The sequence below is a fragment of the Zootoca vivipara genome, chromosome 1 (assembly GCF_965207765.1).
Source record: "Zootoca vivipara chromosome 1, rZooViv2.hap1.1, whole genome shotgun sequence".
NCBI lineage: Eukaryota > Metazoa > Chordata > Lepidosauria > Squamata > Lacertidae > Zootoca > Zootoca vivipara.
The window spans coordinates 29,551,050-29,574,044 of record NC_142582.1 but is presented as its reverse complement, the minus strand read 5'-3'; the positions used below and the strand labels follow the sequence as shown (position 1 = coordinate 29,574,044).

The 22,995-nt window shown below is 41.1% G+C and overlaps 1 protein-coding gene across 6 annotated transcripts in view; it reads left to right on the top strand.

The window, feature by feature from the left end:
* The window catches only part of TANC1 (tetratricopeptide repeat, ankyrin repeat and coiled-coil containing 1), a 134,554-nt gene that overhangs the window by 27,251 nt on the left and 84,308 nt on the right, over positions 1-22,995 (top strand). For 4 of the 6 annotated variants that reach the window (XM_060280045.2, XM_035132073.3, XM_088651764.1 and 1 more), the window contains exon 2: positions 21,934-22,017. The exons of 1 other annotated variant lie outside the window; for it this stretch is intronic. In XM_060280045.2, coding sequence (XP_060136028.2) covers positions 21,957-22,017 — 61 coding nt within the window. In that variant the 5' untranslated portion in view covers positions 21,934-21,956. The remainder of the gene's footprint in view (positions 1-21,933; positions 22,018-22,995) is intronic. One more of the 6 variants, XM_088651758.1, reaches the window with a different exon arrangement.

Below are 22,995 nucleotides of genomic sequence, written 5' to 3'. Positions count from 1 at the left end.
AGCTCCCCGAGTCAGCAGCAGCAACGCCGGCCGCAGCAGTGTTTGCTGAGTCCTTTCTTGCTTTTGGGACTTGGTTACTGTGCTGGCTTGGGATGGTGTGTGTGCAATTGCTGTTGCTGCTTCGTGTTTTTCAGCTGGATTCTCTGGGTTCTAAGCACTTTCCCCCGTTTGTTTGCGAAGCAGCACTCGGCTGCAGCCCCTGCCTCTCCCGGCGGCTGCATCGATCCCCAGGAGGCTGCATTTGATCGCTATCTCCTTTTCTATTTCTTTTGTCTTTGAGCACCCGGCCCCGCCCCCTCTCCCCTTCGTGGAATGAAGAACGGAGTTTTAGCAGCATTTCCTCATTATAAAAAAAAGGTCAGGAACTTTTACTTTAACCTCAAAAATGGGATATTTCCTCTCTCTAAAAACAACTCTGACCTGAACACCAATAAAACGGGGGTAGATCACTTCCAGTTTATAAATCCGCAAGTAGATCGCAGTCTCCTGGAAGTTGGGCTCTATACTTTGGCTGATTGCAAGCCTTTGCATCTTTAAAAAACAAAAACCATGCGCTTCTCAGTCTTAATTTTCCTTTAATTCATCCCCCTATACCCTCCTCCAACCATTGCCTCCTTCCATTTATCCATTCCTTACCCCCCTCCCTCTCTCCCCACTTCCCTCACTCCTGTGCGATCTCATTGCTTTTTCTGTTGTGTTGTCTATTTTATATTTAATATTATTACCCTTTATGATGTTATTTTTTCCCTTGCGATAATTATTTATTTTTTATCTTTAACTAACTTTCCTTTCCATATTTTTCCATATATAACTCAACACTTTCCCATTCCTTCTTAACTCTTTGGATAGAGTGCCCCCCCCATTATTATTGTTAATTTTACAATTCCTGGATTTTTTATGGAACCGAACAGCTTGGGTGCTTCAGAATGTGCCTTCTGTTGCTACAGGGCTATGGGGCTTCACTATTTGACCCCCCCCCCAGGTTGGGATTTTTAAAGTAGTTCTGTGGGTCCCAGGGCGCAGAATCACCCCCGATCCTTTCCTTTGTCTAAACAGACCTCTTCCCCCCCTGACTTTGGAAGGCTGTGCTTCAAGGGTGATACCAGGGGTTTTTTAAGACCTGCGCCTCTTAAGGATTGTTACGGTCCATAACTTCCATTGCTTTCTACAGGGTTGGGGGTTTAAAGCACTGCCACCCCCACCCCACCCTGCAGGTGCTCGGAACTGGCAGCGCCAACAACGCGCCCAGCAGCGCGCAGAAGAGAGCACTGAGCGTCCTGAGCCAGTGGGTCCCAGTTGTACCAGCACTTTTTTTAAAAAAAGACACCCCCTGAAAATAAGCCACTGTGTGTTTTTTTGAGGGGAAAAAGTTATAAGACGGTGTCTTAAAAAAGGGGAAACACGGTAGTAGCAAGGTATCTGGCCCCACTGCCCGTATACTGCATTCAGTTCAGATAATGCTGCTGTTCTTGGCCAGTTGTCGTTTCAGACTCTGGAAGCAGCCAGGGCCCTGAAAACCCTTGGTAGAGGTAATGCAAGGATGACCAGGGAGAGTATCTGAGGAAACATGGCTGTTCAGAGCAGCATTGTAATATGACACTCATATACTTTGTTGAAACATAGGCACGCAAATTCATTTCTATATCAGCAAAATTGCTGTAAAAACAGAGTGTGAGAAGAATAGTGCCATCTCCTATTAAATGCACTTTAACATTTTATTTGAGGTCAGCCTGTGTTGGAATTAATCTTCCCCATCTTCATAGTTTGCATCTTTAATAATGATGTTACAGTGCTGGAGAGGAGCAAGGTTCCATTTCCACATTTTCTTTCAGAGAAACCCAACCATTTAAGCATGTTCACCATTCATTATTGATGGCACCACATTCTGAACCCAAGAAGCATCTCTTGGTTCTTTAGTTGAATTGCTTGCAATAGAAAAACATCAAGGTGTTGTCAAATCCTTCCTATACACACACACACACACACACACACACACACACACACACACGACTTTTAATTAAATAGTGGAAGTTTCTGTGAAATTTCCCATTGGATACTTTTGTAGCTTTTAGCATCGTATCACTGAATTTGCATTATACCTTTATGAGATCAAATAGTATATAAGAAAGAATGTGGAGATGGGAGTCAGGGGGTGGTTGAAATTGCGCAGAAAAGAATTGTAGGATACCTTGTAGTTTGCAAAGACCAGGGGGAGGAGGTGGTTGAACTTGATGGGGCAGGCTTGAAAACAGTAAATCTAATCCAAAATCAATATGCTTTGGAGGAGCTAGTGTTTCATTTGGTGCTGGTTGTGGGAAGCTGAATAGTGGATGTAACAGGAAGGGGGGGGGGGATAGAAGGGGAACAGAGAGAGCTAGAGAAAGTAGGAATGAGGGCTGAGTGTGCCTGAATGATCATATGCATTGATAAGCTGGATATAAAGCTGATACCCCTCATGGCAATAAGCCTTAAAAATATAGGCCAGAACACATGAATGAATGAACTGCAGCTAAAATAACACTTCCATTTTTCACATCTTCTAGTCCTTCCCCTGCCCACCCCCCTAATATTCTTAAGAGGGTCTCTTCTCCGGTCTTCAGAAAGTAGCTGGAAGTGGAAGGTCCTCCTTTCCTTCCACTCTGCAGTTTTAATCTGAAATCTTAGGCGCAGTACTGTGCCCCAGAACTCAGAAATTGCTCGCGCTAATGAAGTATTGCAAAATGCACCTAGAACATCGGTTCGAGGCTAGAACTGTCAGTGGTGTAGCTGGAGTAGGTGGGAATGCTTTCCTATCCCCTCTCATCCTGCTTCACAATAATTCTTTTGTAAAGCCAGAGCTGAAACAAAATTTAATGAACACAGTTGCACACATTGCACTTGATCGTAGCCAAAAGGATGGTTTGCGCCACAAACTAGGCCCTAAATGTGCTCCTTCACACTCCCTCCCTTATAGCTGCTTTTAACTGGTTGTCCTTGTTTCTATCTTTTTAAGTATGTGTGATATAATCACCTTTTAATTACTAGTTTTTAATCCCTTATCTGTTTTAAGTCTTATGTGTTCAGTTTATCTGTATGTTTTATCTTATGCTGGTCTGTGACTGAAATACTGTTTGTTTGTTTGTTTTGATTGATTGGACAGTTGCGAAATTAAACAATGAAACCATCACAGAAAATTGTGTGTGCTATGGTATCCACTATCATTTTAAAAACAAAATGGTTTTTCTAAACAGATAAAATGTGGTTGAGTATCTGCTGCCGTGTTAAAATTGCATCGTAAAGCATGAATATGTAAGTAAAAAAAAAAAAGGACAAGTGGGCTGCTAAAGAACAAGAGTAGGTTGTTGAAACAGTTGGCTGGTGTCGCCAAGAGCTTCAATTTAAGCTTTTATCTTGGTGTTTACCAGAAAAGCTGAATATCCCTGCACTGTTGTAATTTTTTTAAAAAACGTTAAGTGGGACAGTGGCATTAGACATAAGAGTAAAAATTCAATGGGCTTTATGTGATTCAGAGCAAGCAAGCAATAGCTCAGCCTGGTATGCCTATGTATTGAGCAAAGACGTCAGAAACACAAGTTTACAGATTAATTTGTTGCTGTTCTTGGAAAGGGAACATTATGGTACAGGCGGCGACCATTTTAGGCGCGTCCAATTGATGCGTGGCGTGGGAAGACGGTGGAACGGGTGTGGGGTGCCCTTATACGTGCGCCGCAGGAACAGATCTCCCAGGCAAAACGGTCATCGCCTGTATAAAGTTTCTCCCTCACCATTTTGCCATGTTAAGATTTCAATAAAGACATGTTAGGATTTGAATGAAACGTTTAAGGCAAGCAAGTTTGTCGTTTATTAAAATACCAATTGAGAAAACGTCAATTGAGAAAAAGAATATTAAAATATTATGGGTCAAAATACTCCACATAGGTTTAGTGGTCCGTGCTATATTAAATCATTTATTTTAAGCTCTAAATACATTTTGTTCTTTCTCCTTCTCACATTTTAGAAGAGAAGGTTCATTGTGTAACAAAATGCTCAGGAATGCAGTATCTTCACCATCTTGGCCTTGGGAACTGATATAGTGTACACGCCTTTGGTCAAAAATATCATGCTCAACTGTTGAATTTTTCTTGTTTAAAAGTAGCTTAACCAGGCTATATAAAGCTGAATATTTTAATTTGATTTATTGTAAGTCTGCAGTTTCAGTCACAGCTTGCAAAAGTTTATGAAAGATTATTTATGCCTCCTTGATGGCTAGTTGGAGATAGTTTTCTGATTAGGGGCATTTCTTATTGGTTTAGAGCCCATGGCACATCTTTTTATTAACTATCCTTCATTGCTTAGAGAAAGTAATTTTGGAAGTGTTCTCATTATCTTTCTGGCTAATGTACTCTTTGAGCTGAAAAACAATATGGCATTTGTTTATGAAGATCTCTCATTTAAGGGTTGTGGTAGGTCTCTGTGTGTAAAAGCAATGGAATTGATGTAAGTGGTTAAAAACAGACTTTTGGTCAAATTTTCTTTGACTTATTGCTCCAATTGCACTTGAAGTTCTGTTTTCTCAAAGAAATCAAGTATTACCCCCATATCTATAATGCAAGCCAGGTGTGGGAGCTTGGAATCTCTTCTATGCCAGCATGTTAGGAAACTAATTTTGGATCTCGGATAAGCTTATCAACCATCCTTGTGTAGAGGCAGGAATGGATAAAAGTCTGGTATGCTCCTTGGTAGTGATACTTTTAAGATTAATGAATGACTTGATTAAATGGTGGGTTAATTTTCATTTGATGCGTTCTGTCATCCTCCTAGGTTATTTTCATATTTCCTTCCTTTAAAAGTCTGTTCAAGAAATAAATTACCCCTTTCTCCCTTGTTTTGAAGAAGTGTGATCGGGTTTGAATGCATACTCACTGCGGTCAGTCCAAGCATACATTTCCTTCTCCAGGCCCAAGCTCTGAAAAGCAGTGAAAATTCTGAAACTTTACAGGAGAAGCTGTCAGTCATAACCTGTGATGTCAGTAAGATACATACACTTACCATTCCCTATGGGAACTTTCGGACTTTTATATAATGTCAAGGTTAGATATATAAATGGATATTCATTTTAATGCTTTTTATTTTAAAAAAATAAGTGAGCAGCCTGCCTGAAGCCTTACTGATGGATGAACAAGTGTTCAGTTTGTTATAATAACAGGTGTATATTAACTTGTTAAGCCAGAAAGAAGCTGGCTTTCAGATACCCCCCCCCCCCGGAACATTATCTGAGTTGGCATCATTCAGAGAGACCTACTGTGATTTCTTATTTTTAATTGTTTCTGCCTTAACTGTAAGTTGGCCTGTATTTTGCAACTTTCCCTTAGTAAAGACTTTGCAAAACTGTGAAAAGTCACATTCATTTGAATACCTTCAATCTGAACTTGTTTTCAGGGGAAAGAAATTATGAAAAACAAATGTAAAGAACATAGAGATCCTTTTTAAAAAGAGCTGCATCATTTCAACTTTTTCTGTTGTTGCTATTTTACATGTCTTTAAATCTCTTTCAAGGATGTCATATAGAGAAGGGAGAAAGGTTGTTTTCTGCTGCTCCAGAGAAGCGGACACGGAGCAATGGATTCAAACTACAAGAAAGAAGATTCCACCTAAACATTAGGAAGAACTTCCTGACAATAAGAGCTGTTCGGCAGTGGAATTTGCTGCCAAGGAGTGCGGTGGAGTCTCCTTCTTTGGAGGTCTTTAAGCAGAGGCTTGGCAGCCATATGTCAGGAATGCTTTGATGGTGTTTCCTGTTTGGCAGGGGGTTGGACTCGATGGCCCTTGTGGTCTCTTCCAACTCTTATGATTCTATGATTCTAATGCAAAATCCATAATTCTAAATCAGTACCTGCTCTCCAGTTGCATTCTGTCTTGCCAATTTCCCCTTATTGACCTAATATGCTCAAATAGAGAAAATGGTGTGTTGAGCTAGTCTTAGCATAATCACATTTCAAGGAGCTCTAAAATCTCCATACTCATTATATCCTAATGGTAGCATCTTTTATCTTAAATACTTCATGCTCCGTAATCACTAGGTCTAGCAGATCCTCTTACATTTCAATATATGGAGAGTTTATTGTTACACTATTGTAGTATAAGTTGCTTGCCAATCAATTTGTTATTACTTTAAAATAGATTTTTATTTTTTTATATACATGATGGCTTTTAAAAGTCCAATAATGTGATGTGTTGGGGGCATGTGTTGCTCAGATAATACAGGTTGTGTGAAGAGTTTTTCAAAAGTATTGAATTTCATCATCACAGACTTAATAGATCTTCCGCACACAACTCTTCCCTTTCCACCATGAAATCTCATTGTATATAAGTCTGCATGTTGGCTCTTGCCCTAGTTCCTAAAACCCTGTCTTCTCATGCCATTTCATCTCTAACTTGACTGAAGCTGCAGTAGTCAAGACTTAGAAACCATTTTTCAATTTCAGCGGTGCCACTGGGATTACATGCAACACAGGAGAAGTCCTAAATCTTAATTGTTAGTGGATCTGTTACCAGTGAGTTGTCTGTCCATTAATACAGTAAAACTCAAAACAATGCAGATCAAATAAATAACAGTACTGGGGTATAGAGGCAAACTTATTATAGAATTATATGCCTGCTATGTTTTGAGCTACACACAACTCTTCATTGGGTAAAATTGAAGCACATAAGCTGTCTTGTTCACCTCAAAAGTGCGTTATTTATTATTATTATTATTACAGTCGTACCTTGGAAGTCAAATGGAATCCGTTCCAGAAGTCCGTTCGACTTCTAAATTGCGGCATCTGATTGGCTGCAGGAAGCTCCTGCAGCCAATCGGATGCCGCGGAAGCCCCGTTGGATGTTTGGCTTCCAAAAGAATGTTCAAAAACCAGAGCAGTCACTTCTGGATTTTGATCATTTGGGAGCCAAAACGTCTGAGTTCCAGGGTATTCAACAACCGAGGTACGACTGTATTATTATTATTTTAATGCAAATTAAAAACCAAATATAAACAGATAAATATTTCTGCAGCTATTTCCCAGTCTTGGGCATCCCAAGTCTGTAAGTGTTATAGGTCTAATACAGGGTTCAGCAACCCTTTTCAGCTGTGGGCCGATCCACCGTCCCTCAGACCATGTGGTGGGCTGGACTATATTTTGGAAACAAAACAAAACAAAACTAATTCCTATGCCCCACAAATAACCCAGAGATGCATTTTAAATAAAAGCACACATTCTACTCATGTAAAAACACCAGGCAGGCCCCGCAAATAACCCAGAGATGCATCTTGAATAAAAGCACACATTCTGCTCATGTAAAAACACACTGATTCCTGGACCGTCTGCGGGCCCGATTGAGAAGGCGATTGGGCCGCATCTGGCCCCTTGACCTTAGGTTGCCTACCCTGGTCTAAATACCAAGACCTAAAGACGTAGGATATATTTACAATATGCATGACATTATGGCTTATTGTGGTATATTTAATAAACAAAATAATAAATATATAATAGAGGTTTATATTCATAGATATTTATTCTTTAAAATAATAAATACACAGATAAATGATTTAAGTAACACAATACTAAATACTGTGAGTGAGCAGCATGCTAGTGCCTGTTTCGCTCTTCCCTTGGCACGAGGGATAGATAAACCAGGAAGCCCTGGTTTTACGTTACTGTACTTTCAAACAGGTGACCATGTTCTGTCCCTTTCTTTGACAAGCCGTAGTCAGCAAGCTAAGAGCAAACCATGTCTTCAAGTGGGCTAGCAATTGTGCCTTATTAGGGAGAACCAAGCCACCATTTCCGGTTTCAGTATAATGGGGAGCCAAGATATCCTGGTTTGTTTAGGCTGCTCATGCTGAGGAAGGAGGAAAGTGGAGGAAATTTGGGAACAACTTTCTTGTTGTTCACAATCACTTGTGATAAAGCCAGGATGTTTATTGTTATCTGTCCGTAGTTTTTTTCTTCTGGTGCTTTCTCTCCATTAATGTCTGGGAAAAGCTGCACTGTGCCACAGTTCTGAAGTGGCTTTTTAATAGATGTACCGTGTTATTTTCTTGCTAATTTAAATGCTAGAAGTTGAACGTCTGAATCTTTGTACCTTTGTTGTTGAGAATACCACAAACATCTAGCAATTCGTATGATGGCCTTGTACGCCTTGATCAGAGAGTTTTGAATCCAGAGAAAGTCCTTTTAAAGCTCAAAGTAGCTTTTGGAGAAGTTTTAGAAATATTTTTGTAAGTGGAGGATGGGTTAAGTGGAATGTGCATTCCAGTCTAAAGCAAATAGTTTCTCTTGCCTGTCCATGGAATTATCTTTCTGCTTCCACTAGCAGGGTAGTGGTGTAGGGTGATGGAATGAATAAAACATTTTATATACGTCTCCATTAAGATTCTTTTTTTAAATATAAAACATTATTTGAATATATATATGGGTTCCTTGCTCTTTCCTGTATCTACAGCATGTCCCACTTTTTACAGTAAATGCCATGTCTAGACAAGCTAGCATGAGCATCATTCTTCTAATAAATTTTTCATGTAGGAGCCCTCTATGTAATCAGGTAATAGACAATAAAAGGAAAAGTCTTTTTTATGGTGTGTTGATGCAAAAGAGAGGAATGAGCATGATAAAAATCCATCTCTTAAAATGGATTATTATGTTGGAAAATGTAGTCTGTAACTGGTAGATTCCGTTGGGTTGACAGTGTTTAATCTGTTGCATAAAAAACCCAAACCCTGTAGAATATTGTGGCACCTTTTTTAAGATTAACAGAAAGCACAAACATTTGTAGAGTAGAGCCCACTTCTTCAGCCCACGTGTGTTTTGCATAGAAATATTGCAGACCTCCTGTATCAAGGTCTCTTCGCTCCATTGTTACTTTTGACATATATTTTTCTGTACAGTACTTGTTTGTGAAAAATCTGCCCTTCAAGGATAAAACTTCATGTGTTTGTCAAATTTTATTATTTATTAAATTTGTATACCGCCCTATGAGGGACCCAGGTGGCGCTGTGGTTAAACCACTGAGCCTAGGGCTTGCTGATCAGAAGGTCGGCGGTTTGAATCCCTGTGACGGGGTGAGCTCCCGTTGCTTGGTCCCAGCTCCTGCCAACCTAGCAGTTCGAAAGCACGTCAAAATGCAAGTAGATAAATAGGAACCGCTACAGCGGGAAGGTAAACGGCATTTCCATGTGCTGCTCTGGTTTGCCATAAGCGGCTTTGTCATGCTGGCCACATGACCTGGAAGCTATACGCCGGCTCCCTTGGCCAATAATGCGAGATGAGCGCGCAACCCCAGAGTCGGTCACGACTGGACCTAATGGTCAGGGGTCCCTTTACCTTTACCTTTATACCGCCCTACACCTGCAGGTTTCAGAGCAGCTCACAGGACAAAATCATGATGTAAAAACACAGAATACATAATCAAAATAAAAGCAAGAACAACCAAATAACCCCACCACTACCACACATATTTTAAAAGGGCATTGAATGTCAGTCAACCAAAGGCTTGGTTAAAGAGGTGCGTTTTTGCCTGGCGCCTAAAGGTGTAATGAAGGCACCAGGCAAACCTCCACAAATGTGGAGCCACTGCAGAATAGGCGTCATGTTGCCACCCTCCAGACCTCTCAAGGAGAAGGCACATGAAGAAGGCTGGGTTCATGTGGAAGCAGGGAGTCCTTGAGGTTTTGCAGCCCTGAGCTATTTAAGGCTTTATAGGTCAAACCCAGCACTTTGAATTAGGCCCGGAAACTAATTGGTAGCCAGTGCAGTTGGACCAGGATCAGTGTAATATGCTCAAACTGTCTTGCCCCAGTGATGGCTGTAGTCTGCTAAAGACTCTGACAATAAGTCTCTTAATTCGTAAAAGTACCCCCAGTTTCTTTGTTTTAATTTAATTTATGCCAAAGTATTCTTTTAGAGTCTTCTAAAAGTTACTGATATGATTCAAGTTCTTACCCTGTTACTTACTGGGAATAAATGGGAGTTGATTCCTAAAAATAAGAAAAGGAAGAGAAACACCAAACACCTCTCTTACCTCCCATTATTTTGCCAAGAGGAACTGAACACATTTTCCTAAGAGCACACCAAATTCAAGTAGGTCATATGAAGCATTCCTTTGGTTTCTGTCCACCATCCGTAGAACTCCTTTTGAAAGTCTACCAAAACCCAAACCAGGACATTTTGTGCAAGCAATACAAGGTATTTATAATATGGTCTTAACTCTTAGAGCCTGGGGCATGGGAATGAGGTTTCTAATGTTGATACACTTGTTGGCTTTATCACTGATGCTTCCACGACTTTGAAATTCATTGTCGGCTAATTCAACTATATAAATAATTTGTGTTGTTTCTAAAAAAATAATAATCGTTCAGTGCATTGCTATCATATTAGGAGTAGGAGTAGGGTATAATTTTGTGTTTGGACTAATCATTTTCAGCAATGTGCTGGATTAATGTATTACCTAACCATAATCCTTTAAGGAAATGACCAGTCTGTAAAGCAGTCTCTGTAGGGTTTTGGTGTTTTGAGTGCAGTTGAGTTGAAGGAAAGATTGAACTAATCTGTGGGTGCTGAGTAGAGCAAGACATGCCTGTGTAACAAGATCATTTGAAAAGTTATGCTATTTAGCTGACCTTTTTTCAGTATCGGGATCCCCCATAATTTGCAAGTCTGTTATTAGTGGCTAGTACTTTGGTACCGTAACCCTATAATCTGCTGGTTGCTTTCTTTCGTCAAAATATTGCCACACCAACTACGAGGGTGGAACCATGCTTTTAACTTTGAAAATGAGTACTCTTTTACCACAAATTGAGAGCATTTTATGTTCTGCCTCGTGTCCTAGAAACGATGCCTAAATACATCTGAATGCCATTTCTGTTATCTTCCTTGTGCCGAAAACCTATCTTGGCGAAAAGCAGCTTTTTAAAGAGGTGACTGAGGTTTGATGCCCAAAACCACTTGTGGAGAAAATATTTACTTGAAATTTTGATAGGCCTTCTTTTATGAGTCAGCCCCCAAGGCAGCTTACACAATACATATATAACACACAAAATACAAAACATATAAAATAATAATAATAATGGTGATGATGGTGGTGGTGATGATGTAGTATCCAGCCCTGAGGTTCAGCAATACGCAATGGTCCAAAGGATAGGTGTTAGGCCTCAGAGCCCCAAGCAGCTTGTCCATGTCCTCAGGCAACGTAAGCTGAAATAACAATTAGGCCTGAACGGGTCCTGTCCATCTATCACAACAATGTCATACATGCTGCTGCAGATATCTTCAAAATGTCTTGACATACTGGTCACAATGGCCTTTTGAGGGTCCAGTGTATTGCAGGATCAGGTCCAAGAAAAACTTCACTAGGAAAAAGTGCTATATCATGATACTGATCAAACACAATGGTGATGTAGAAATATGATCTCTCTCTCTCTCTGCCACTGCTGCTACCACAGAATAAGACAGAAGCTGTATTCTTAACTGTGTTAGGTCATATTTATTTCAAATCACTAGCCATTTCTGCTCAAGCCTTTTTCATCACTATCAGCTCCTCTGAATATTAGGAAGCTGATGTGACTTGGTTGAGGGTGTTTGGGAGCAATCGTTTGAGCCCTTAACAGTGTCTGATAGAAGAAAGAACAAAACACAGTAATAACAAGACAGAAAATCTATAAACAAAATCTGTAGTAAAATTTAGAAACTGGAAAATGACCCACTTAGTGGAACTCCTTCACTTCTAGTTTAGGCAAGAGCAAAGCTTGAATGGATTGTTAGTATATTGGACCTCTGATATATTAAGTGTAGAATAAAGCTGCTTAACATGGTGTTGCATTTCAGAAAGTGATGCTGTTTTTAGATAACAATTTGTTGAAATGTGCCTAACCGGTTCAACCACTTTTTTTTGGCCAAGTTAAATATTCTCTTGCCTGTCCCGTGATTTTATGTTGTGTAATATGAAAGATACAAGCCTGCTAGGAAGAAATAGCTTTGACATGAGTTACGACTTATTTTTAGTATCTGCTATTACAGAAATTGTGAATACTGAGAACAATTTCAAATGAGCTAATCTGTGAACCCATTAAAAAAATCTATGTAAGGATGTTTTCCCACACACAACCACTTAGAACAATTTTAGTTTACATATAATAGACCTGCAAAGACTGTCAATTAATCCTATAAACATCTGTTGTGTAAATCGAAAATAGAATTTATACAGTATCTTCTCTGAAGAGTAGTGTGTATTTTGTTCCTTTTGCAACCTAGTCACACTTTGAAGTCATATCCTTGTTGTTGTTGTTGTTTATTGAATTTATATACCGCCCTATATCCAGAGGTCTCAGGGCAGTTCACACATGAAAACATAATATTGATGCCTTGTGTTTTCATTTAGCATTGAACCAAATTTGGATTTATGTCTGCCCAGTTATTGGGACTGTCAGCTCTGGCAATAATTAAATTGTTTGGGTGTGATGGCGATGGGTCTGGAGCAACAATATTGCCTGTCTGCTTTGGTGGAGCTATTGTTAGTGTTGTTCAAAAGATTTGTACTTCTTCCTAAGATTCCCCCAGAGAGTTTTGAACTGTGCAACAGGCAACATACAATCTGTTGATAAACCCAAGAATTCAGCTTGAAACAAACAACCTATGATTGAATGTTGACTTTTCTAGCAGATTTTTATCTTCAGTAGATCATTGCTGTTGCTATACTATTTCAAAATTGCTGCTGCAGGCATATATCTACTGTGGGAACGATGTGCCGGAAAGTGAAATAATACATTTCAGTCTTAACACCTGCTCAGTAATGAGACAGATTCCATAGGAAGCTTACTCCTCAGGCAGTCTTAGAAAGCTTTGGCAGGCATTCTGTAGCCATCAACCAGCATATGATAAAGGGATGCAGGCTTTGCTGGGTTCTGATTATGATTATGATAATCCTATATAATAATATCCAAGTGTCTCTGCGTCCAGTCCGTGGGATTGCGCTACTGCGCATGTGCCCCACGGACAGCCGTTGGGACTTGGAGCGCAGAGACACTTAGGAGAGGGGAGCTTGGTGTCCGCTCGGCCCGGCAGGGAGATGAGCCAGGCTGAGGCAGCGAGGTGGGCACGAGGACCGCCCGTTCACCTTCGCCGGGCGCTGCCTCTTCTTTGTAGGCCCTGACGGGAGAGGCAGGCGCAGCCCAGTGGCTCATCTGCGCAAGGAGCGACGCCGGTGGGGGAGAGAATGAGGCGGGCAGGCCACTGCGGCGCTTGAGCCGGGCTGAGGTAGGAGGTCCGGGAAGGGAATTCGTAGGGCCGCTTGCTGGCCTCGGTGGAGGAGGAAAGAAAGCGAGGTCTTCTCCTAACTCCCACCCCATCGGTTCAGTTCTATCCGTTGGGACTTGGAGCGCAGACCCGCCGCTTCATCAGCTCTGCGCATGTCCCCAAGGTTGCTAGAGCAACAGGTCTCCTCTTGCACCCATTATTTTAACGGGCTTCATGATACTAGTGATTTAATAAACCTGGCCAGGCCAGTGTGGTGCCTACAACTCCCATCAACCCCAGCCAGCATGGCCGATGGTTGGGGATCATGAGAATTGTAGCCTTAAAAAAAATCTGGACCGCCCATCATTGCCTACCAGTTAAATAAACTCATTACTGTACTTGTTGCAAACCTTTCCCAAATTAGCCTTCTTTGAAAACTGGTGGGTATCTGAGCTTTCATATCTTAAAAACTTAATACCATTTACATAGCAAACTTTTCCCTTTTAGTTACAGGTAGGTAGCCGTGTTGGTCTGACGTAGTCGAAACAAAATAAAAGAATTCCTTCCAGCAGCACCTTAGAGATCAACTAAGTTTGTCATTGGTATGAGCTTTCGTGTGCATGCACACTTCTTCAGATACCTTTTATTTTCCTTTCCTTTTATTTTATTTTCCTTTTATGCTGCCCCTCCCTTTTTCATGCACGTTACTGCTTCTCCATTTCCTCTAAAGCAGGTTTATTTAAGCTTTTCAGATCCAGGACCAACTTCTAACCTAAACATATGACCAAGTGCTTTTTACTAGAGGAGTCAGCGAACTTTTTCAGCAGGGCGCTGGTCCACTGTCCCTCAGACCTTGTATATTTTTTTTTGGGGGGGGGGATGAATGAATTCCTATGCCCTGCAAATAACCCAGAGGTGCATTTTAAATAAAAGGACACATTCTACTCATGTAAAAACACACTGATTCCTGGACCGTCTGCGGGCCCGATTGAGAAGGCGATTGGGCTGGATCCGGCCCCCAGGCCATGGTTTGCCTACCCATGTTTTACTATATATTTGCAAGGTGGTGGTAGTACTCCTGTTTGACCCAGCTTGGGTCCTGAATGTCTGCAATAAAGGCCTCTGCACTCCCCCCCCTTGCTTTGCTGATTCCCCCCCCCCGGCCGCTGCCCACTTGCACTTTCTTAATAAATCAAGAGAAGGGTGAAAGAGTCATGTACCGTGTTTTCCCGAAAATAAGACTCTTATATTTATTTTTCCTCAAGACACACTATGGTTTATTTTCAGGGGATGTCTTTATTACGCGTCCAGCCTCACCTCTTCCTTGGCGCCCTCCAGAACTGCGCCTATCACTATGTCTTATTTTCGGGGTATGGCTTATATTGCGCAAATGCTTAGAAATCCTGCTACGGCTTATTTTATGGGTATGTCTTATTTTCGGAGAAACAGGGTATCCATATGCAAACTACATATACATTATTAATTTTAAATGGGGATATTCAGGGCTTGCCAGAACTCAGTTCTTGCACCTCTCAGGTGGGTTCTGGAACCTCTCAGGTGTTCATGGTGAGTTCTGGAACCTCTTTGTCTAGAGAAATAGCACTGGGGGTACCAATTATGTGCTTTATTATTTAGTAAGGGGGCTGGTTTCCAACTTGCTTCCTCCCCCTCCTCCAGCAGCCACCGAACTTTTTAAAAATGTGGATTCTCATCATTTCCCTGATGAAGCATCGTTCTGATTTTAATTAAAGAACATTCATTGGCAGATGGTGTTCAACTGGAGCAGGCATCCCCAAACTGTGGCCCTCCAGATGTTTTGGCCTACAACTCCCATGATCCCTAGCTAAGAGGACCAGTGGTCAGGGATGATGGGAATTGTAGTCCAAAACATCTGGAGGGCCGAAGTTTGGGGATGCCTGACTGGAGTCACAGTGTAATGGGGAGGGTAGATGCCTTGACTGGCTGCTGCAGAGAAAGATGCAGAAGATGCCCAGATGGGGTAGAAAAGTTCTGCCAAAGGAGCATTTGGCCAGTTGTTTGAAAAGGGCAACATGTGTGGCACAGAGTACAGAGGATTTCAAAAGTATGTAGCACAGTTTTAGGGATGCTGCCTCTGTGTTATTGTATACTTTCCCAGGGCTTCACTAGACTTTCCCTATTTGGGGGTTTTTTGTTTTTGTTTTAAAAAAATGGTTTGATAAGCCACAAGACAGCTGTCTTGTAGGGGGTGCAGATGTGTTGTTGTTTTTTGAAAAAAGGAGGGTTTTGTTTTTGTTTTTTACTTTCCCCCTCTGGTTCTCCCAGTGGAGTGTAAAACTGCTGCTTTTCTGGGGTTAGCATGAATGTTTAATGTTTAACTGCTGTTTTGGCTTGTTGCCAGTTTTCTCTTGATAAAGGCAATGTGAAAAGAGGCCGGCAGCGGTGGCAGCTCTTCCAAGTTCTTCTGACAACATGAATAAAATATAATGGTCACTCCTGTGCCCGAAATATTGCTGTTGTTGAATTTCAAAGGGCTGGAGCAAATAGGGATGCAAGAGAGGACATTACAATATTAAAAATGGCAATTGTGCAAAGGTTCCACTGTACTAAGAATTTAGAGTATATAAGCTATTCGAAATGAAGGCAGCTTTGCACTAGTTGGAACACTTCTAAAGTTGGGCATTTCTGAAGGACACAGTTCTCTTCCTAACAGCAAGGACCGCTGCAAGGCAGCCTTCACCAACCTGTTCCCCTCCAGATGTTGTTGAACTACAACTCCCATCAGCCCCAACACCGGGTTGGCAGGAGTATGGTTTTTCACAGCAGGAAAACAAACGATAGAAGTGAAACCTGGAGAGGAAAAGAGGGGCTTGGGAGGAGAGACCATTTTAAATGTTCAGAACACTGATAAGTACACCCTTGCTTTCTAATTTAACTTTTAGCTTCTGCCTAGCATAATTTTACACTTGTTTAAAAAACACCAAAATATTTATTATGATATGCATTTTGAAACGGTGGTGTTACTATCATATTGTTTATATTAAACTCTCAATATATATTTGTTCTCCCTCCAAGTTTTCTTTATTTGGGCATCTTCTTTTTTCAGTGCTTTGTTCTGAGCTGTCATCTGCTATTTCAAAGTCACCTTCCAAGTGTGCACACTGCATAGAATACCAATTAATTATTCACCACATGTCCTGATCTCACAGCAGATCAGTTAATATTTCCATGCTAAACTATAAATCACTGCTCCGTTCAGTTCCAAAATATCCTTACTGTAGATGCTATTTATTGCCAAAGATTTTTCTACCAATAGAGCACATCCATCATGCCCATAATTTTGGACCTGTGGTAAATTAATAGTGTAAAAGGAAAGATGGGAAATAATATCCTGTGTGTGCATTTTAAAGGGCTGGTGATATGGTACATGATATATCATTACAGATCCAGTTGGTTTGCTCCTCCTGCTTCAATTTTTCCAGACATTAGGACATGCCCTCTTGGCATCCCATTTCTTTTCAGATAGGATGATTGGAAGTTTTGATGTTCATAAAGTCTCTTTATTGCTTTATGCTTTGCAGTTCCCCCTCTTCTTTCTATCAGTAGCATTGGAAGACAAAAAGCTATCCTCTAGGCCATCTTTAATCTTCCCTTTTCTTCCAGCCTGATTCATAACCCAAGAACAACCATAAGTCTTTCATTTTGCTTTTCTGTATACCATGTAATTCATTGGCAAGACCCTGTGGTTTTGACTGTACCAATTGGTAATAGTTTCCATTTATCTATCTATCTATCTATCTATCTATCTATCTATCTATCTATCTATCTATCTATCTATCATCTATCTATCTATCTATCATCTATCTATCTATCTATCTATCTATCTATCTATCTATCTATCTATCTATATCATCTATCTATCTATCTATATCTATCTATCTATCTATCTATCTATCTATCTATCTATCTATCTATCTATCTATCTATCTAATATGTATATTGTTCCAGCTTGTTATAGATTTTGGCTGAAACAAATTAGAACTGAACACCAGCAAGTCAACAGGAAAATGTTTTACAGGGCAATTGGTTGCAATTTGTGTAGGTTTCTGCATTATTTGCAGTTCTAAGGTCATCAGTCCAGCTATTTTTCCACAAAGCACAAAACTTCCCCTTGTTTACTTTTGGATGATTAAGGGCTTGTGGTTGCTCCCTTTCACTTCTGGTTTTCATGATGCAATGCTAAATCCATCTGGGAAGATTTACCCGGGATTTTTGCACAAGTCGCTGTTTTGGATGGTGCCACCCACACTGATCCTTCTAATCTCCAGTCTGCCATTTGAACTAGCAGGGAGTAACCATGGGACTGGTACAGTTCACCTGATACCTGAAAAATCCTCTGGAAGCATGTGAAAAATTTGTAATGGAGGCAGGAGGCTCTATCAGCTCAAACCTGCAAATGTTGTGTGAGAGATGAAGGAAATCTTTAGGAGCAAATCTACTTTCCTGAGGGAGGACAGTGTACTGCCTTGGGTTCATGTTGCACAGTGCAAAAGTAAATCTTAGGACACTTTTGCCTTTGTACATGGTAATCCTTTCCAAATCTGCTCAGAAGTAAATCCTGTTGAATTCAGTAGGCTTACTGACTCCTAGGTAAATGAGGTTAGGATTGCAGGCTCAATGTTCTTTTGTACCTGGTAAAAGGTAAAGGAACCCCTGACAGTTAAGTCCAGTCGTGGACGACTCGAGTTGTGGCGCTCATCTCACTTTAATGGCCGAGGGAGCTGGCGTTTGTCCGCAGACAGCTTCCAGGTCATGTGGCCAACATGACTAAACTCCTTCTGGCGAACCAGAGCAGCGTACGGAAATGCCGTTTACCTTCCCACTCAGGGCTGGGTCTAAGGCAAGGCTGGGTGGTGCAATGCATAGGGCGCTGGGCTGCCAGGGGGGCGCTGCGCTGCGCCCGCCAGACAGTCACACTTGGAAACGGGGGGGGGGGGTTGCCGGAGGGATAGTTCGCGCCAGGGCGCCAGATATGCTTAAGACGGCCCTGTTCCCACTGTAGCGGTACCTATTTATCTACTTGCACTTTGACGTGCTTTTGAACTGCTAGGTTGGCAGGAGCAGGGACTGAGCAATGGGAGCTCACCCCATTGCGGGGATTTGAACCACTGACCTTCCGATCGACAAGCCCTAGACTCTATGGTTTAGACCACAGCACCACCCACGTCCCCTTTTTGTACCTGGTAAAAAGTAAAGGTAAAGGGACTCCTGACCGTTAGGTCTAGTCGCAGGCGACTCTGGGATATAGATCCTTAAAAAAACCAAACCAGAATACTGTATGCATTTTGGCTGTTGTAGGGGTTGTATTCAAATTACAGATGTGGGAAAATGCAAAGACTGACTTAAAAGTGTTGTCTTGTAAAAGGGGCCTTGGGTTCCCCCCTAAAATTAGAACCATGCAGTCTCAAATGTTGTTCAGGAGCATGGAAAAGAGAACAATGGGGATTAAGAATGCAATGTTTGCAAGAGGAAGTAGCAACAATGAAGGCTTCTAGTAGTTTTGGCTGGAATGTAAGAGATGTAAATCACAGCTGTCTCATGAACTTACAGTACTTGCACAGCTGTGGGACTTTGAAAACATCAAAGAAGCCCGCTGCTACTTTGGGTAGAGAACATATGCACTGCACTACATGGAACAATTTGGTCTTCTCTTGTAATTTAGAATTATAATATATATAATATGAGTTTTGCAAACATATAATTATAAGACAAAAAGTACATTAATTAAGAACTCTTAAGGTTGGCAAACACTCACAAGAGGGTACATGCATTGTTGTTGTTGTTTAGTCGTGTCCGACTCTTCATGACCCCATGGACCAGAGCACACCAGACACTCCTGTCTTCCACTGCCTCCCGCAGTTTGGTCAGACTCATGTTGGTGGCTTCGAGAACACTGTCCAACCATTTCATCCTCTGTCATCCCCTTCTCCTTGTGCCCTCCATCTTTCCCAACATCAGGGTCTTTTCCAGGGAGTCTTCTCTTCTCATGATGTGGCCAAAGTATTGGAGCCTCAGCTTCAGGATCTGTCCTTCCAGTGAGCACTCAGGGCTGATTTCTTTAAGAATGGATAGGTTGCATATGCATATGCTTTTTAAAAATGCATCCCTGTGCTGCACAAGTAATGTTTCTCTGTATTAACATCAGAAGTCTGACTTAGCCAATGTATAGGTGAGGCATAATGGAATGAATGTCTTTTTTCTACTCCTTTAGTTCACTGGCTTTTCTGGGCAACACATGGGTGGAATTGTTCTGTGGGAAATAACTAATGCCAGCCTAGTTGAGATTCAAGTTCAAGGTCTCTTTTTCTTACTAGACATTATTTCTACCCTCCAATCTTTTCCCTATGAAGACACTGGCAGCACAGCTTTAGCCATGTGCTTTCTTCTCTGTGTGGCAAAACAGTCTTGCCTCCCCGGATGTTGGTTTTACCCACTTTTAATATCTTGGCTTCAGAGAAAATGGATTATTTGAGTCATGATGGCATGGTTGCAAATTTTGTGCCCAACAGATGTTGTGGCCTTCAGCAACATCTAGAGGGCACCAGGTTGGCTACCATTGAATTATCCATCCTTCCTGTCCATGCAGTGAGGGGAACAGGGGGAACGTGAGCTCAAAGTTCATTGCTAAGTTTCATCCATATGTTGACAATCCCAGAAGTTCCAAATACTGTCTGAAGAAGCCAAATTAAGGGGAGCACAAGAAACTTTCTGAAGCAGTGTTGCAATGTGGTGCCCTGCAGCCATTGTGGATACAAATCCCATCATTCTTTACCATTTCCATGCTAACTGGGGCTCATGGGAGTTGTGGTCCACAAGTTCTGCATAACACCACAATGCCTACCTCTGCACTATGGTATCCCCATCGTGCAGGTTTTGCCATCCTGCACATTCGTTACTGGGTGTTTTTTTTTTTTTTTGCAGCAATACTACAGATTCTGTGAACACCCATGAATGTATCATACATCTAAGACACTCATTTTTATTAAACATGCTTAAGAGTGAAAGCTTTAATAAATGCTTGGACATTTTTGTTAGATCCCATATCTTTCTACATTCTGAGAGGAGACAAGCACTCTTTATTTTGATGTCTTGAATAGCAACCATGGTGTTACTAGTCACTCCACCCCAGGTCTAAAGACTTAGAGAAATGAAGAATTTATACAGGACATGTGACTAGGGCAGGACCTTGTTAAAAGTCTGTAGGTTAGAGAAGTGTGAACACTCGTAGCCCTGGTATACATAGCTGCCAAGTTTTCCCTTTTCTCGCGAGGATGCCTATTCAGCATAAGGGAAAATCCCTTTAAAAAAGGGATAACTTGGCAGCTATGCTGGTATAGTTGCTGCCCAATGAAAAGTGAAATGAGGGCAGGCTAAAGTGGATTGAAGGGGGAAGAAGTGAGCAAAGAAAGAGATTTGCAAAAGCTACATGGGAAAAAATGGGTAGAACTTGGCTCAGTTGAGCTATGCAAAATACTACAGGCTTGGAAATGGCAGCTCTTAAGATTTCAAACAGGGAAGAAAGCATGTATTCACTTTAAAGCTCCAAATTTAAACAAAATAAGATTCCCAAGGTGTCAAAACTAGTTCAAAACCAGCCAGGGACCATTCCTATGCATGGCTTTTATTCAGATGATGCAAGTAGTTACATATTTGGTAAGAATTTGGAATCATTCTCTCCCCCCCCCCAGTATATATATACAGTGGAACCTCGGTTTATGAACACCTCGGTTTATGAATTTTCGGTTTATGAACGCCGCTGACCCATCTGGAACGGATTAATTCATTTTCCATTACTTTCAATGGGAAAGTTCGCTTCAGTTTATGAACGCTTCAGTTTATGAACAGACTTCCGGAACCAATTACACCCATGCTTCAGTTTATGAACGCTTCAGTTTAAGTTCTCCGCGGACCCGTCTGGAACGGATTAATCCTCTTTCCATTACTTTCAATGGGAAAGTTCGCTTCAGTTTATGAACACTTCAGTTTAAGTACTCCACGGACTGTCTGGAACGGATTAATCCACTTTCCATTACTTTCAATGGGAAAGTTCGCTTCAGTTTATGAACGCTTCAGTTTATGAACAGACTTCCGGAACCAATTGTGTTCATAAACCGAGGTACCACTGTATTAAAGTATCCTTACCTAATGCAGGCTACATTCTAGTCCTGTTTTTCACCAGGAGTTCTAAAACATACAAGCATTTTCTTTCAATCTTCCAGTGTCTCAAATCAGATTTCTTTCAATTTATAGTAGCTACTGTGGTGGTATAGCTTATCTCCCCCTCCTCTTGAACTCTGGTCAAAAACCAGACATGTTTGTGCCAGAGTGCCTAACGGTAACTTATCCAGGTTTAGCCTCGTAACCTTAATTATATGTGGAATGTAGAGAATGTTGTGTGCTGTTTTTCTTTATAACAGGACAGTAAACCCGTAGTCACTTGGTATTAAAACATTCCTTGCAGCTTCACTGTTTGGTTTTACTAATGCAACATGGTTGTGTAAAGTAAAAGTGATCCCATAACATGTTTTGAATTAATATTTTATTATACAAGTTCATTTTGAATGTGACGTGCAAAAATTGCACACACTGGCCTTGTGTCTGGCTGTATACGCACAGTCACTTAGAACTCTCTATTTCCCTTCTTTAGGAAAAAAAAAGAACAGTGTTAAAATGTTAAAAGCCGTTTTGAAGAAAAGCAGAGATGGTGGAAAGGCAAGCAAGAAGGAATCTGGTAGGTATATTTAAATGTTGGTGAACTACCAATTTTAATTACCGTTTGATTCCAAAAATACCTGCAGGGTTGGATTGAGGAATGTTGGGCAGAGCCACACCATACATTAAAGACATCCTATGCACATTCAAAGCATGTTCCTATCTCCCAAAGACTCATGGAAACTGTAGTTTCCCAGCACATAGCTACAGTTCCCAACACCCTTAACAAGCCAAAGTTCCCAGGATTCTTTGTGGGAAGCCATGTGTTTAAAATGTGTGTTGGGTGTGCTTCAAACATATGGTGTGGAGCTGCCTACTTGTCTGCTCCATTATAGCACTACTTACCTTCAGCTCCTCCCATTTCTTCAGTTTATGTATTGGTTTCTGCTTTAATGGATGATCCATTCGATGGTGGGAGATGTTTTCTGATCTCCACTTCATAAGTGTTTACTGTGCCAGTAATGAACTCTGTTTAAGTGACCTACTGAAAGAGGAAGGGAGTGGTAGGAGAACAAATGCTTTGTTATATCTCAGGCTATATGTACCTTGCATATGATATAGCACTATGGTGGCAGGATTCAGCTTCATAAGAATCTCCACTTCTATAATAAATGTAAAAATTGTCTTGATTTTACATCTGTGAAAGTAGGCTTGGATGTACATGCCCAGCGGGCTAATTCAGACACCCCCATGACCAACGAGAATGAACTGCAGCCAGCAGTTACTTATTTTTGGGGAAATAGACTTGATATCATTTTCAACAAACCCAAACTTAATACAAAGACTCTGTAGAGGTACACAGTTATACAATGGCACCAAGTTTCAAAGGAAAGAAATTACATTGCAGTTGTTGTGTCATTCAGTGCTGCAGGGTCAAGTCTTTGCATTATGTGCTCCCCCTCTTCTCCCTCTGCAGTGACTATGAGGAGGAGATTGGGCACATTTGCTTTCCATTTTTGATTAACCACAGCTGTGTGTTTCATCCATGTCTGACATA